General features: G+C 33.8%; 1 protein-coding gene across 1 annotated transcript in view; it reads left to right on the top strand.

Moving 5' to 3' along the window:
* SNTG2 (syntrophin gamma 2) overlaps positions 1-14,396 on the top strand; it is a 698,484-nt gene that overhangs the window by 359,692 nt on the left and 324,396 nt on the right. The window contains exon 7 of the mRNA XM_036750363.1: positions 11,048-11,135. Within this exon, the coding sequence (XP_036606258.1) occupies positions 11,048-11,135 (88 nt within the window). The remainder of the gene's footprint in view (positions 1-11,047; positions 11,136-14,396) is intronic.

The following is a 14,396-nucleotide window of genomic DNA, read 5'->3' as shown; positions in this document are numbered from 1 at the left end:
AAGCTTAAAATAGTTCAAGGTAGCTCATTGTTAGAGTGCATGGAAAGCAAGATGTAAGAAAACAAGAAAATTAGGAAGTGGACAGGAAATGAAGAGCTTTGATGTCAAATCAATTTGTGTCTTGTTGGCAAAGGGGAGTTACTGAAGTTCATTGAGCAGAAAACTAACCTTGCCAAGCTTAAATTGGGGCTAAGTGGAGGATGGTTGCAATGGGAAAGAGAACAGAGGCATGGAAACCAGGGGGAAGGCTATTGTAGTAACACAAAAATGCCCCCAAAGATAAATATAGTATTAAAATGACATTGGATTATTTGGAGCTTCCACTAAGCTAACTTACTCTCTGTTTTCAATCTTCACACTCAGGAATCACCGGCAGCATCTGCTTGGGGTGGGGGTTTTGCCCCCATAGTGATATTTCAGTATGAACCCTTTTTCATCCACAATAGGCAAGAGACAGTGTCTTTGTCCAGATGTGAACAAAAGGTATAGAAGCTGGTTATGGTAGATTGGAGAGGGAGTGGGAGAAATGACAGTAGGATAAGCTAGGCAGGAAAAAATTCTTCTAGAGAAGAAAACACTTGAAGAGGAGGCTGATGAAACATAGGCAAAGAGAAAAATCTGTGTAGCAATGCAAGTGCAAGGGACCAAAGAGCAAATTGGGAACTAGAGACTGGGGCTAGGAATATGAGTAAAAGAATCTGAAAGTTCATACATCCAACAGTGAAAGACTAGGTACAAAAGAAGCTTATAAGTTGATAAATTAACATATCTTCATAAAAACAATAGGGCAATTAGATCAAAACTCAAAATGATGGCAAAACACAGTGAACTGGTAGTATATCAAAAAAGAAAATTAACTATACTTCCCAGATCAAAAAAAATTCTGTAGATTTCCCAGAGTTAAAATTTCAGAGTGATTTGAGACAAATGTTGCTATGAAAAGAAGATATCCAGAATGACATCATGTTGGAAATAAGAGCTCTTGATGCAGAAATAAGAAAAAAATGACAATATAGTACTTAGAAAACACTGTGGGTATTTAACAAAAAATGTAGAGGATCTGAAAGAGGAAATAACATTTGGACAACAAAAAAATACTTCTTATGAGGACTTTTAGCTGTACAATTATATCCATAATACCTAAATCAAGGAAAAATAAAGTAGCTTGTAGATCAATATCACTAATGAATGAGACTTGAGAGAACTTTAAATATAATCCTGGCATAAAGAATGTACAATATATTTGCATAATTTTATAGTATTCTATACGTGTGTGTGCACGCCCTTGCCTGCACAATCAAGGGTATTTATCAAGGATAGTTATCATGTTAAAACAATTAACATGATTAGTGATATTTAATTATTATATAAACAAATATATTAATAGATGCAGAAAGTGTTTCACATAGCACTACATTCATTTATGCTTTAAAAAGGCTTAAAAGCATAGATATTAGAAAATTTTAATGTGATAACAAGTAAATATTTAAATCCAAAAGGTGGATTATTTGTAGTGGAGAAACATTGGTAATATTCCCAATAAAATAAGTGTAAAGTAAGCATATGCCCCTGTCGACAATTATTTGCCATTATTTTAGATTTGTTAGATAAAGAAATAAAACAAGAAACTAAAATTAAAGACGTAAAAGAAGAAACAATTTTGTCTATTTTCAGATGTTAAGCATGGAGAATGGAGATATAATTTCCTTGGTAGAGGGAACTCAAAAATGATGAAGCTCCCTAAACCAATGTATGTTGGTATATTCTCTTCAACTTATAGTTACAGAGATTTGCCTACAGCATTCAGTACTCAAGAAACTTGCACAGGTTCATACATCTTATATGTGCCAGAAACAAGACTTTAGCCTACATTTTTTCATGAATTCAAGGTCATATTTATTAGCTGCACTATGCTACCTCCTGGCAGAAGAAAATTTAACACATTAATTGAGGACAAACACCAAAACTTAAAAATGTTTTAGAAAGAATATTATTAAATGGCTTTAGCAAAGGAGAGAGCCAGAAAAATTATGATTCCCCCTCTGGTTTTTCTAATGATCAATTCATACATTTATATGTGTGTGTGTGTGTGTGTGTGTGTATGTGTATCAGGAAATAGTAGAAAAGGAATTTTCATTCAAAATAACTATAAAATTCACAAAATGTGTGAGTTAACCCACTAAGATCCACAATCAAGACTTATATGAACATATTTACAAAACACATTTTAAAGATGGAAAAGGAGCTTAAATAATAACAAATATATCATTCATGTCACAGTAATGATATTAACTGCATTATTTATAGATTAGTGCAAAAATAATACAACTATAATGAAAACCATGAGCAACCATATGAAAGATTATTCTAAATCCTAATAATGACTACAGATCAAAATGATTCTGATTTTTAACTCATAGTCAGCAAATTGGTTAAAATATAAGAGATATAAATAATTTCTTTTGAAGAGCCATGAAAACACAGACACAAATGGCAAAGCAGTTAATTTATCCAACCATTGAGGAAAGCAGCTTGCAATCAATTTAAAAATATCAAACTCTTTGACCTAGAAATTCTATTGTCAGGCATATACTCCAAGGCCAAAGAGAGAGGACACACATAAATAAAATATTCATAGTTTACTTTTGGTGGTAATAGGAAAACTGAAACAAAGCATATGTTTTTTTTTTATACTTCAAAAGTTATATGACAAGAAAAAGCATCAATAAAAGTAAGGTAGATTAATTGAATACACTAGGCCAAAAGATCAAAAGCATGTTTAGACAGGAGGATGTCTGAAAGAAATATCTAAGGGTTGCAGTGAACTTCAAAATCATTCTCAGCAGTGTAATCTTATGCTATAAGAAATACAGCTCCACTAAGAAAGTCATAGCTTCTGAGGACAAGAAGCCCATAGTTCTGTACCCTGTCTTTGTGATATTTTATTTGGACTTCAATTCTAGACACCATAGTTTAAGAAGGACATTGCTAAGGATATGCTAAAAAATTTCCAAACGAGGGTAATCAAGATTGTGGAAAGCCTTAAATTCAGCTCAGATGAGTGATTGTCATTAGGAAGATTAGAGATATTTAGCCTAGAGAATAAAATGCTTGGGATGGACTATAATTGCTGTGATTATTTGAAGGGTCATCATATGGAAAACAGATTAGATTTTTCTTTGGTCCTAGAAGGCAGAACTACAAGCCAAGGTAAACGTTTCAAAAAAGTGAATTTAGGAATGATGTCAGGATAAACTTCCTAACAGTTAGTTCTCTCAAAAAACTCAATACCACAACTAGGTGGCACAGGGTATCGATAGAGTGCTGGTCCTGAAGTCAGGAAGACTCCACTTCATGAGTTCAAATCAGGCCTCAAACACTTACTAATTGTGTGACCATGGGCAAGGGTAGCAACAATGTTGCTAAGCAGCTACTGTGGAGATATAAGGCCACCAACAAGAGCACACAGGAGGGCTGCTAGCACAGGGTCTTTAAACTACTGTTCTAAGGAAATCAACTTTAATGGGTTTACAATCTCACTTTAATTAAACACATGTAAATTATTACCTTAGTTCAGGGGAAAAAGTCAACACCCTGAACTTCAGATAAAACACAAACAGATATTACAAGCAGAAATTATATAAACAGAGCAAATAACAGAAATCAGCAGACAGTGCTTCTAGCTGTCTGTCCATAGAAATACATAGATAGTTACCAGAGAAAGAAGCAACATCTGGGTTTTCAAAGCCAATGAGCTCCTTAACAGCTACCCAGAGTCTTCTCTGCTGAAATAGCATGAACACTCTTCCAGTGAGTGAGCCTCCAAAGAAAATGCTAACCTCAGAGTCCATATATACTTCTACAGGGTCAGAGGGCATGTGACTCAAATTCATGTGGCTTAGGCTTCTTTGTGAGTTAAGCAGGTCATCAAAGTCTCTTGCTTTAATCAAAGGCAAGGCTCAATCAAAGGTACTTGATTGCCTTAGTGCTGAGAAGCACTCCAAAAGAAAAAAAACAACAAAAAGTCCCAGTTTGCTTGCCATTACAGCAAGGCACTCAGTCCTGTTTTCCTCAGTTTCTCACCTGTAAAATGAGCTGGATATGGCAAAACACTGCAGTAACTTTGCCTCAAAAACCCCAAATAGGGTCACAAAGAGTTGGACATGACCAAAGCGACTAAAAAACAAAAATGAAATGGGCAGTCTTGAGAGCTGGTGGATTTTCCCTCCTTGGAAGTCTTTATACAGATTTCTTATGGGCATGAGTTAGATTATATGGCTATTGAGATCCCTTACAACTCAAAATTCTATGATTCTGAAATTTTCAGTAGTTATTACTCATCCATTTTGTAGCACTGTGCATTAGCAAAATATTTCCAAGATATGTATTTCAGGAGCTGCCATTGCCACCTTATCAATTTGTACTGTGGATTGCATATCACAGAAACAATTTCAGTTGATTTTCTTAGAAAAAATCATTTAATTCAATATACTGTAAATCTGTCATTGATAAAGCTGCCCTTCACTGACTTGGTATACCCCAGGGACAACCTATTGATTGACTCTGCCATTAAGAAAATTGATTAGAGTTGAAAGAGTGTCAAGACGATAACTGATGAAGAAATAGATTCTCCTGGTAGAAATTAATGCACCTGTGTTTTATAGTTATTATATTTTTAATTACAGAGGATTGAGGGATATATTTAAGGATTTTCTTTAAACATAACATCAGCAACAACGTCACAAGTAGAAAAATAGTAGATAATGCCTTTTTAGTACTATTGATCTGGTGTAGTGGAAAGAACACTGGATACAGAACAAGAAAATCTGGCTTCAAGCCCTACCACTGACTGGGGGATCTTAGCTGCATCTCTTCTTGGAGTCTATTAATCTCCTAAAATTGCTGTGAGGAAGCTTTATAAGCCTTACCAAATTATGCGAATGTGTAGCATTATGTGCTATTTAAATGCCAGTGACTAATTATTATTAACTCAATGATTTGGATAAAATCATCAATAAGTAAATGGTTATTTAAGCCAGACTTTTTTTCAAGTACAGGAACATGCCTATTCATCTATGAACACATAGTTTTTATTCTATTAACTATAAATGTTGCTTTAAAAATATTTTAATATTCAAAGATGAATGTCCTAGTGTCCTGCTAATGAAATTGAGGATCTTCCCCACCCATTCAATAGGCCTCAGATGGAGCTACTTAAGGGAAGCTTGATTTGGAGAGGCTTGCTTGTAGGCAGACCCACACTCTTTTTCTATTAGGTGCTAAGCCCCAGGCTTACACTCATTTGCTACTAGGTTCTAAACCCCACACCTACATCTATCTTCTGCTAGATGCTAAGCCCCAGGGCTACACAGGGTATATATACCCTGTGGGTAGCCATTAAGCTCAGACTAGGGAGCTGCAGAGACTGGAGAACTGTGGAGAGTACAGCTAGAGAACTTCGGAGAGTGGAGATAAGACAGTTGCAAAGAAGACAGAATTGTGAGAAGAGATAACTTAGAGAGAACTGGAAGGGCTCTCAGAACTACAAGGGCTTTCAGAACTTTGGGAGGAGAGGACTCAGGCAATCAGACAGTTAGGATTCATGACTGTGTCTTTACAGGAAGGCCCTAGCAGAAGGGAAGGTTACAGGAGCGTTTGGCTCTTTGTTGTGATAGAGTGTTTTAACTACTTATGTATTTCTCTATTTCTGTTACATTGCTGTTGTTGTTACATTGAGGACTTACTGGTTTTGGAATACAATTAATGCTATGTCGAATTGGGGTTATTGGTTCTGGGATTTCATCCTCTGTTGTCTGAATAAATGTTTTATTTCTTCTGCTTTCTATACAGAGAGTCTCTTATATTTTGTGATTCTAATCTATTCAGGCATATTCATGATCACCATACATACCTAGTTTGTGGATTAACCATGTTATTTGATATTTCCTCTTCTGTTGCTGAAAGGATACTTTCAGAATTTCAGTAATATTTAGTATTTCTGCCAGAGAACAGTATTTCAGAATTTCAGTATTGTGAACACATTTACTAGAGAACAGATAGAAAAAAAGTAAAAAGCCAAATGAATTTGTTAATTAAGGTCGTTGTTAAAAGAAGTCAATAACATTAATGACATCAATTTAGTTTTAGGAGAATTGTAAAAAGTTTGTTTTTGTCATTCATATTTACTTTAACTAAAGGAATATAGGAAAAAGTTGATTTTTATGTATAGCAGGTGCTCTATATCTATTCCTTAAAAAATAATTGAATAAATGAATATTGGTAAAGGAAGATCTTATCTAGCTCCAGAGAAATAAATAACAAATAGAATTATGCATAGTATGGTTTTGCATTTATGTTTGTGTCTGTGTGTGTGCATGTAAAAGGGGTCTTCTCTACTGCGGGGTGGGAGGGAAAAGTTTAAAACTTAAAATGTCAGGAAAAAAAATTTAATTTAATTTTTTAAAAGATGGCTTTGAAAGTGATATCCTATAAGAACCCCTTTGCACTGATGTTCTTTGTCCTCATATTAGGAATGCACATCTGGTTTGATCTATATTCAGAGGAATGTATTATTTTATTTATACTATGGAAGGTAAGGAAATGGAAAGGCAAGCTCAAAGAGAAAAAAAGCATCATGACTTAAGCAGATGCTTTGTAGTAGATAGCTACAAATTCAATTAATCATGAAATCTGAAGAAAAGTAAAGCTTCCTTCCAGTCTTTCTTGTGCTAAGACTTAACATTATGTCTGTTATTAAGTTTGATGTATGATGATTTCTCAAAATGTCAAATGCTTCACCATTTACATGTTTACAGCATAGAAATATATGCTAAACAGGTTTTGTTTACGTGCATAAATATGTTTTAAACCATATGTAAATGATTTGGATATGAGCTGCCATTTTGGGTTATTCACATCATAGATAATTTGTCATACCTGGCATGCTTACGGTACATGTAAATCAGCATTGAAATATATTTTTCTTTATGATGTTAACTGATTTTCTTGGAAGATGAGGAACACAAATCAATTTGTGATTCTTCCATCAATAGAAAGATGAATTTGATGATTTGTGGTAAATTTTCTTGCATTTAACAAAAAAAATTGTATTATTTAATGATAGCATATACTACATATTAAAAACATATGTTTTTAAAAAGAGATTCTACTATGTGCCTTAAATCTAGCAAGCATCAATAATAAGAAAATATAAAGTAACACTAGAAATAAGTATGAGAAAATTGTACCTGGATTTTTTTTAAACTTTCTTGTATGGACTGAAAAAAGCAGGCAGCAAAGTGCATAAAATCCATATTATCTATCAAATATTCTAGGATAAATTATTATCCAACATGAATGAGAAATTCCAAAAACACTACAAAAAGCATTCATTTGTTGGTTGAATCCAAATCTATTAACCATTTCATTTTCATTAAAAATATAGTTTTATAATTTTACATATGGGAATGTTCTTATTTCTAAATTAGCAGTTCTGTTTATATCCAAAAGTTTCATTAGCATGGAAATTAGCTTACATACCACAAATTATTAGAAAATATGATTACCATGAAAATCTCATCTCCAGTCATAGTGCCAGTGGCAAAAGAGTTCAGAATTATACAATCATCATTCATTTACATCATTCATTACATCATCATTTACAAGGCAAAATAATGTTGACTCATTTAAATACTTTTTTCACAGTTCAAGATTCTTCAGTTAGAACTTAAAATTATATTTCTTTTTAAAGTTCTATAAGACAACATTAGATGGAAACTATAAAAGCTTTTTGCAGTTTTTAGATGAAGACATCAAAACTGTTTATAGTTATAAATGTTCTAAATCATTATTAATTAGAGAAATGCAGATTGGTTAAAATGATTGAAGGAGAAAGTGACAAATGTGGAAGGGATGCAGCAAAATTGGGATACTAATTCACTGTTGGTGGAACTGTGAACTGATTCAACCATTTTGGAGAGCAATGTGGAAGTGTGCCCAAAAATTAAACTACCTATTTGACTCATCAATATCATTACTAAGTCAATTTCCAAAAAGAAAACATATTAGGGGAAAAGGAAAAGAACCCTCTATATTCTAAAATATTTACAGCAGCTCTCTTTGTGGTGGCAAGGAATTGGAAATTGCAGGGACGTCCATCAATTGGGTCACAGCTGAACAAGTTGTGGTCTATGATTGTGATCGAATACTACAGTGCCATAAGGAGCTCAATGACCTTAGCAAAACTTGGGTAGACCTTCATGAAATAATAAAGAGCAAAATGAGCAGAACCAAATAAATGTTTTATACAGTTAAAAAAATATTATTTTAAGAACAACTTTGAATGAATGTATCATTTTGACTACTATAAACACCCAAATAAACTAGAGAGGATATATGAAGGAAAATGCTGTCTGCATCCAGAGAAAGTACTGATCAATAAAAGAATGATTTTGTACATGTATTGTACCTAATGATAGTCATTTCTTTTGTGACAGGAGGGAAGGAAAAAAGAAATTTATTGATAATTTTATATGTAAAACAAATAGCAACCTGTATGTAATAGATTTGCAGTTTCTTATGCAATTATTTTTTTATTATACAATGCTATGGAAGTACTTGTTTTATTCCATAAATGTAAAATTAAATAAATAAACGTTTTAAAAAGTGAAAATTTCAGTTAGTCATTAGTTAATCAGTACAGGGTTCCATACAACTGATTTTTTTTTACTATTTTCTTGAAGGGACACACTAGAAAGTATTAATTAGCAGAAGATACATACAGGGTTGTTAATTGAATGAACACACTAAATTCTGCCTCTAATTGCTACTGGCTTGTTTCCTTCTTAAGGCTTTATTGAGGCTTAAAAGCATTCTGGGGTAGGGTTGAGCTTTAGAGGTTACTAAAATTGTAGAACTTATCTTTCTAATCACTTCAGCATGAACTGAGGAAAATCTTTTGACCCTTTTGGACTAGTTTCCCTTCTCTTAGTATCAAACTGTGTACTTAGGCTTAGTCTAAAATCATGCTAAACAACTATATTATTTACTAGTAGCTTCACATAACAGAAATATCAATAGGAATTTAAAGAAACATGCATCTACTTGTAAGCCTTGATGACTACGGGAAAGGAGTGTTGGATACATAGTCCCTCCATTTTCCATAATATTGTTATGAGTAAAGGGAAAGGAAATTTTCCCCTGGAGGAAATAGGGATGTGTTGGGGGAATGAAGGAGCAAAAAGGCTGTGGGCTGACTTTTAAACTTCATTTTTCACTGTAGCTGCTACTTCCCAGTCAGGTCCTTGTTCAAGTCTCCCTTTGCTATACCATCCTATCTTGCCTCTACCATCTTTGTACATGCTTTGCCACAACACCTCAGATCTTCTTGCTGTCCCTGCTTTCTGCCACAGGAACAAGATTCAGTCCTTCAGGTCCCTGCAATAGAAACAAAAGGGACCAGTTTGGATCAGAATCCCCCTTTTCTTCTATCTGAGTGGCTTCTCTGTTGAAGGAATTTCTTTCTAAGGACAAAAATCCCATATTTAGGAAATTCAGTAATGCCTACCCTATTTCTTTGACAATGCTCCATAAAAACTTCATATTTGGTGGTGAAAAACTGAAAACAAATACTTGCTGATTTATTGTTTTAAAACATAGATTGCAATACCTGAAATTGCCTATTTTAGGAGCCCAATTATGTGGATTACAGATAAATCACATATAGGCCTCAAAGATTATTAGCTAGGCATAACTCAACTATAGTTAAAATTAGAAAAGAAATAATCATTCTTTAAATCATAATGTATACGAAAGAGGTATTACTGATTCAGAAATAATGTTTTCTGAAGTCTAGAGCTTCTTAGTATAAAAATGATATGTTCAGTAAATATGTATAAAGCCAGGAATTTATTTAAGATCTTACAATCTTAGATTTTGAGTTGGAAAGGGCCTGAGATGTCCTCTAGTCCAACTTTTTCATTTTATAGATGTGGACTCTGAGGCCTAAAGAAGTCAAGACACTGGCTTGAGGTCACATGTGTAGTAAATGTAACAACTGGAATTAGGCTCCACATTCTTTCTCTACTGCACCTTGTCACTCCCTTATCTAATAATAAAAATTCTTGTAAGGAAATGTGAAAGACAAAAAAAGCTAATCTAATGCTTACTTGGCAACGATAAATCAATCAACAAGTATTTAATACGTGCCTACCTTGGGCTAGTCCCTGTATCAAGCAGTGAGGAGATGAAGACAAAAGCAAGATGGATGGTCTCTGCCTTCAAGGAGATTCTATTCTAATAGGAAGAAAACCAGGGCTTCAAGGAGGCAGAGGTAAGAAAGAAAACTATCTTAGGCTTGAAAAAAATCAGGGAAAAGGTAGTATCTGCAGTGGTAGATTATAAAAGGCAATAAGCATATTATCTCTATTCATTTCTATGGAGATACCTTTAAGTGTAACCTTCAATATTGCCCAGTGCAAGTAAGGGTAAGCATTACATGGTTCCTAATGACTAATATTTAGGTAATGCCAGCACGATGAATATTTTCTCTTGTAATTGGCATTATAGTTTTGTCATTTAAGGAGGTTGCAGTGAATCTGCTTTTATGTTTGAAATAATATTCAAATGATATTTGTAAAAGTAATATTTACAGATTAAATTTTACTTAGGTGACCTTCCCATCGAAGCCCTTTCCTGTTCCTACAGCTTGTTAGTTTTCTTTTCCTCCTCAAATTTTCTTGTGATTGTATATCTCTTTCATCATGTTGCAATAATGGAACATAAGCTTCTTGAGGTCACTGGCCTTCATTTATTTTGGCCCCAGTGCCCTATATATAGTTTATATTTAATAAATGCTGAATTTCATTGAATTTATTTGGGGGGAGAAACATTCTGTCATTATTAATTCCATCTGAGCTTTCCAAGGTCTCAACCCTACAAAGGTAATTATCAACCCCAAATGAGTGGGAGGAAGACTAGATATAAATATAGATATATGTGATTGGTCTTATTGTGGTGGTAAAGTAGCTCTTCTTTGTCACACTGACAGGTACATCTATTACGAAATGCTGGCGATGAAGTTACCATCACTGTTCAGTATTTCAGGGAAGCTCCATCATTTCTGAAGCTCCCATTAGGTAAGAAGAAAAGGGGAAAATTCAAGGATAAAGGTAGAATTCCCTCCCTTCCTGCCAAATTTATCCAAATGGAGTAGCACTGACAGGAATAGAAATCTTTTATGAAACCATATATTGAAAAGAAAGGATTTGTTTTGATACATTGACCAATATAGTGTTCTATATTCTTAAGATCCTCTGCATTCTAAACTATCTTGTGACTGCCCTTTTAAATTTAACTAGTGGCAAATGAGCCTCTCTTTTTCCTTTTCTGTACCTACGTGTATTCCTTATTCATTATGGTGGTTTATGACTTTATTACTCTGGGCTCTGATTTTTTTCCTCTAACCTATATGGATATTTCCTCTGCTTACACAGATTGAAACCTGTCCATGCCTTAATAGATTATTTAATGAAATCTGTGAATAAAATCATCAATAAGTATATATTAAGTACCTTCTTTGTGCTAGACACTGTAGTAAGCACTGAGATTTAGAGAAGACACTCAAAACAAGCCCTGCTCTCAAGGAGCCCACAATCTAATGGGGGCGGGGAACAACATGCCAATGACTGTCTTGCTGTGTATGTGACCCTTTTCTAGCCAACTTTTCTTCTGTGGTCACATCATACTCTGATTATGACCATGAGTTCCTGCACGCTATATTTGGTCCTATCGCCCTGACGGCAAACTCTGGCAACCACTACAAGGCTGAAAGGACTTCTAATACAATCTATAGTGAGAACCATGTACCTGTCACCTAAGCCTCATCTGAGAGAACTATAGAAAGGTTCAACATGTAGATGTGGTCAGAGCTGATGATATTTTGACCTATACTAATTTCTGAAAGCTGCCAACTAATAGCTAGAGGTCTGGTGTTCTGCTGTAATGAAGGAAATGGCCACTATTCCCTTGTCTTGGAAAAATTAAAATTTATGATGTAAGCAGAAAACTGCTTATACTTCAGATTTGTACATCAGATGAATTTAGTAGATTTACTTTTCTCTGAAGTATGACATTAATGTAATGCTTAAAATTAGTAAAATTCAGCAAATTATGTATGTATTTCCAAAGTGCCATTACTTATCTAGTCTGAATAACAGAAATAGTTGATTGAGAAAATTAAGTGATATGTATATTGGAAAATAAAGTAAAACAAGAGCTGATTCAATGTTTTCAAGTTTTTGAAAGTAGATGAAATTCCTTAGGATGGAAAAATTCCTTAATTAATGAAAGTAGCGGGAGAGACAAGTTATCATGATGTTCACTTCAGAATGAAAAGAAAAAAAATGTTTAGAATAGTGGGGGTGAGGGGAAAAATACATCATAAAGAGCTGAAATGAGCATGACCTAGATGTAGGCAAATGAAATACATTCATTTAATTTGTTTAAACTAATACAATTAAGTTAATATGAGTAATTTAAATTAAGGCAATACAATAATTTGATGTAAATAGTAAATTAAATTATATTGTAAAATGTGTTTAATAAAATATGTAGATGCAAATAGAACTCAAACAAGACAGTGGCAAAAACAGAAGGGAAGAAAACATTAAAGTATCTGAAAAGAGAGATACAGGATTTCATAAAAGTAAGAAAAGGGGATAGGAATCATGGCTCATAATTTGTGTAAAAGTAGATGACTATATCCTTTAACACAGATACTGTGGTTTGTTAGAAAGAGTGGTCATTTTGGAGTCAGAATACCTAGGTGTAGGGCAGCTAGGTGGCACAGTGAATAGAATGCTGGGCCTGGAATAAGGATGACTCATCTCAGTTTCCCCATTTGTAAAATGAGCTGAAAAAGGAAATGACAGACCCCAAATGGGATCAAAAAGAATCAGACACAACTGAAATTACTAAAAACAACAAAAACCCTAGGTATGAATCCTGATACCAGTGACATTGGGAAAGTCATTTCCCTCAATATGGCTCTTACTTCCATACCTATAAAATGGAAAGGTCAGACTAGATGATGCCCAAGTTTCCTCAAACCCCTTGAAGTACTGTAATGAAATGGAAAGAATTCAAGTTGGAAGAATCTTGATTTTCAAACTTATATCCTACAATTACTAGCTATATGATGATAAGTTAGTGAGTTAGCCTTCTGAACCTGTTTCATGACATGTAAAAATGGGGCAATAATATATGTAGAACTTCACAGGTTTGTAGTGGGCATCAGATGATACAATGTATATTAAATGCTTTGCAAAATGTAACTATATGAATAGAAAAATTTTTTTATTATTATTTCTTTCCCAATGAAGAGTTAAAATGAAATAAGAAAATTAAAATTATTGATGTTTGAGCTCATAGCTTTTGAGTTTAAATGAAATGGGAATGTCAGCCTAAAGAAAAAAAAAATGAGAGTTTAATCAATCCCAGTCCCTCCCAGCTACTAATCCCTTGCCCTCTAAGGCCATTCAAATTAATCAAAAAATATTTAAGCTTTAATTATGTGCTGGGTACTATGCTGGCACTGGAGACATAAGTATATAGAATGAAACTGTCCCCATTTGAAATGAACTTACCTTTTAATGAGGGGAAATATTATGTGTACATAAATACATATACATGTCTATATACATGTAGTACAAAATTGACAGCTAGGTGAAGCAGTGGATAGCACTGTGTCTGGAGTCAGGGAGACCTGACTTTAAATCTAGCCTCAGACACTTGCTAGAATTCTGGTACTGGGCAAATTACTTAACCGTTTGTCTCCGTTTCCTCATCTGTAAGATGAGTTGGAAAAGTAAATGGCAAACCACTCCAATATCTTTGCAAAGAAAACACCAAATGGAGTTGCAAAGAATCAGGTGTGAGTGAAACAACTGAACCAGAAAACAGCAAAATAAAGTTAAATATGAATAGATATAAAGTAATTAAATATAAGGTAGTTTGAAAGGGAAGATACTAGGAGTTGGGGCAATAAGGTAGTTGATTTCTTGTTATTTACATTTCCTTTAGGCTGATAATAAAGCTGCCATTTCATTAATTTCATTTATTTATTTATTCATTTATTTAACCTGTATATATATTGTTATTTTTATTTGCTGTCTCTCCTATTAGAAAGTAAGCTTCTTGAGGACTTTTTGAGGGACTGCTTTGCTTCTGTCTGTGTCCTCAGAATTTAACACACTGCCTGGAACATTTCAAGTGTTTAACAAATGCTATTCTGATTGATTGATAACCATACTACTCATCAGCAGAATAGTATTTGAAAAACAAAAAAAAATCCACTACAAATGTTAAAATATAAAAACATTTGAGATGTCTATGTCCTC

The sequence above is a fragment of the Trichosurus vulpecula genome, chromosome 3, assembly GCF_011100635.1.
Source record: "Trichosurus vulpecula isolate mTriVul1 chromosome 3, mTriVul1.pri, whole genome shotgun sequence".
NCBI classification, from domain to species: domain Eukaryota; kingdom Metazoa; phylum Chordata; class Mammalia; order Diprotodontia; family Phalangeridae; genus Trichosurus; species Trichosurus vulpecula.
Note: the sequence above shows the minus strand (reverse complement) of the source record. Positions and strands in the feature narration are given on the sequence as shown.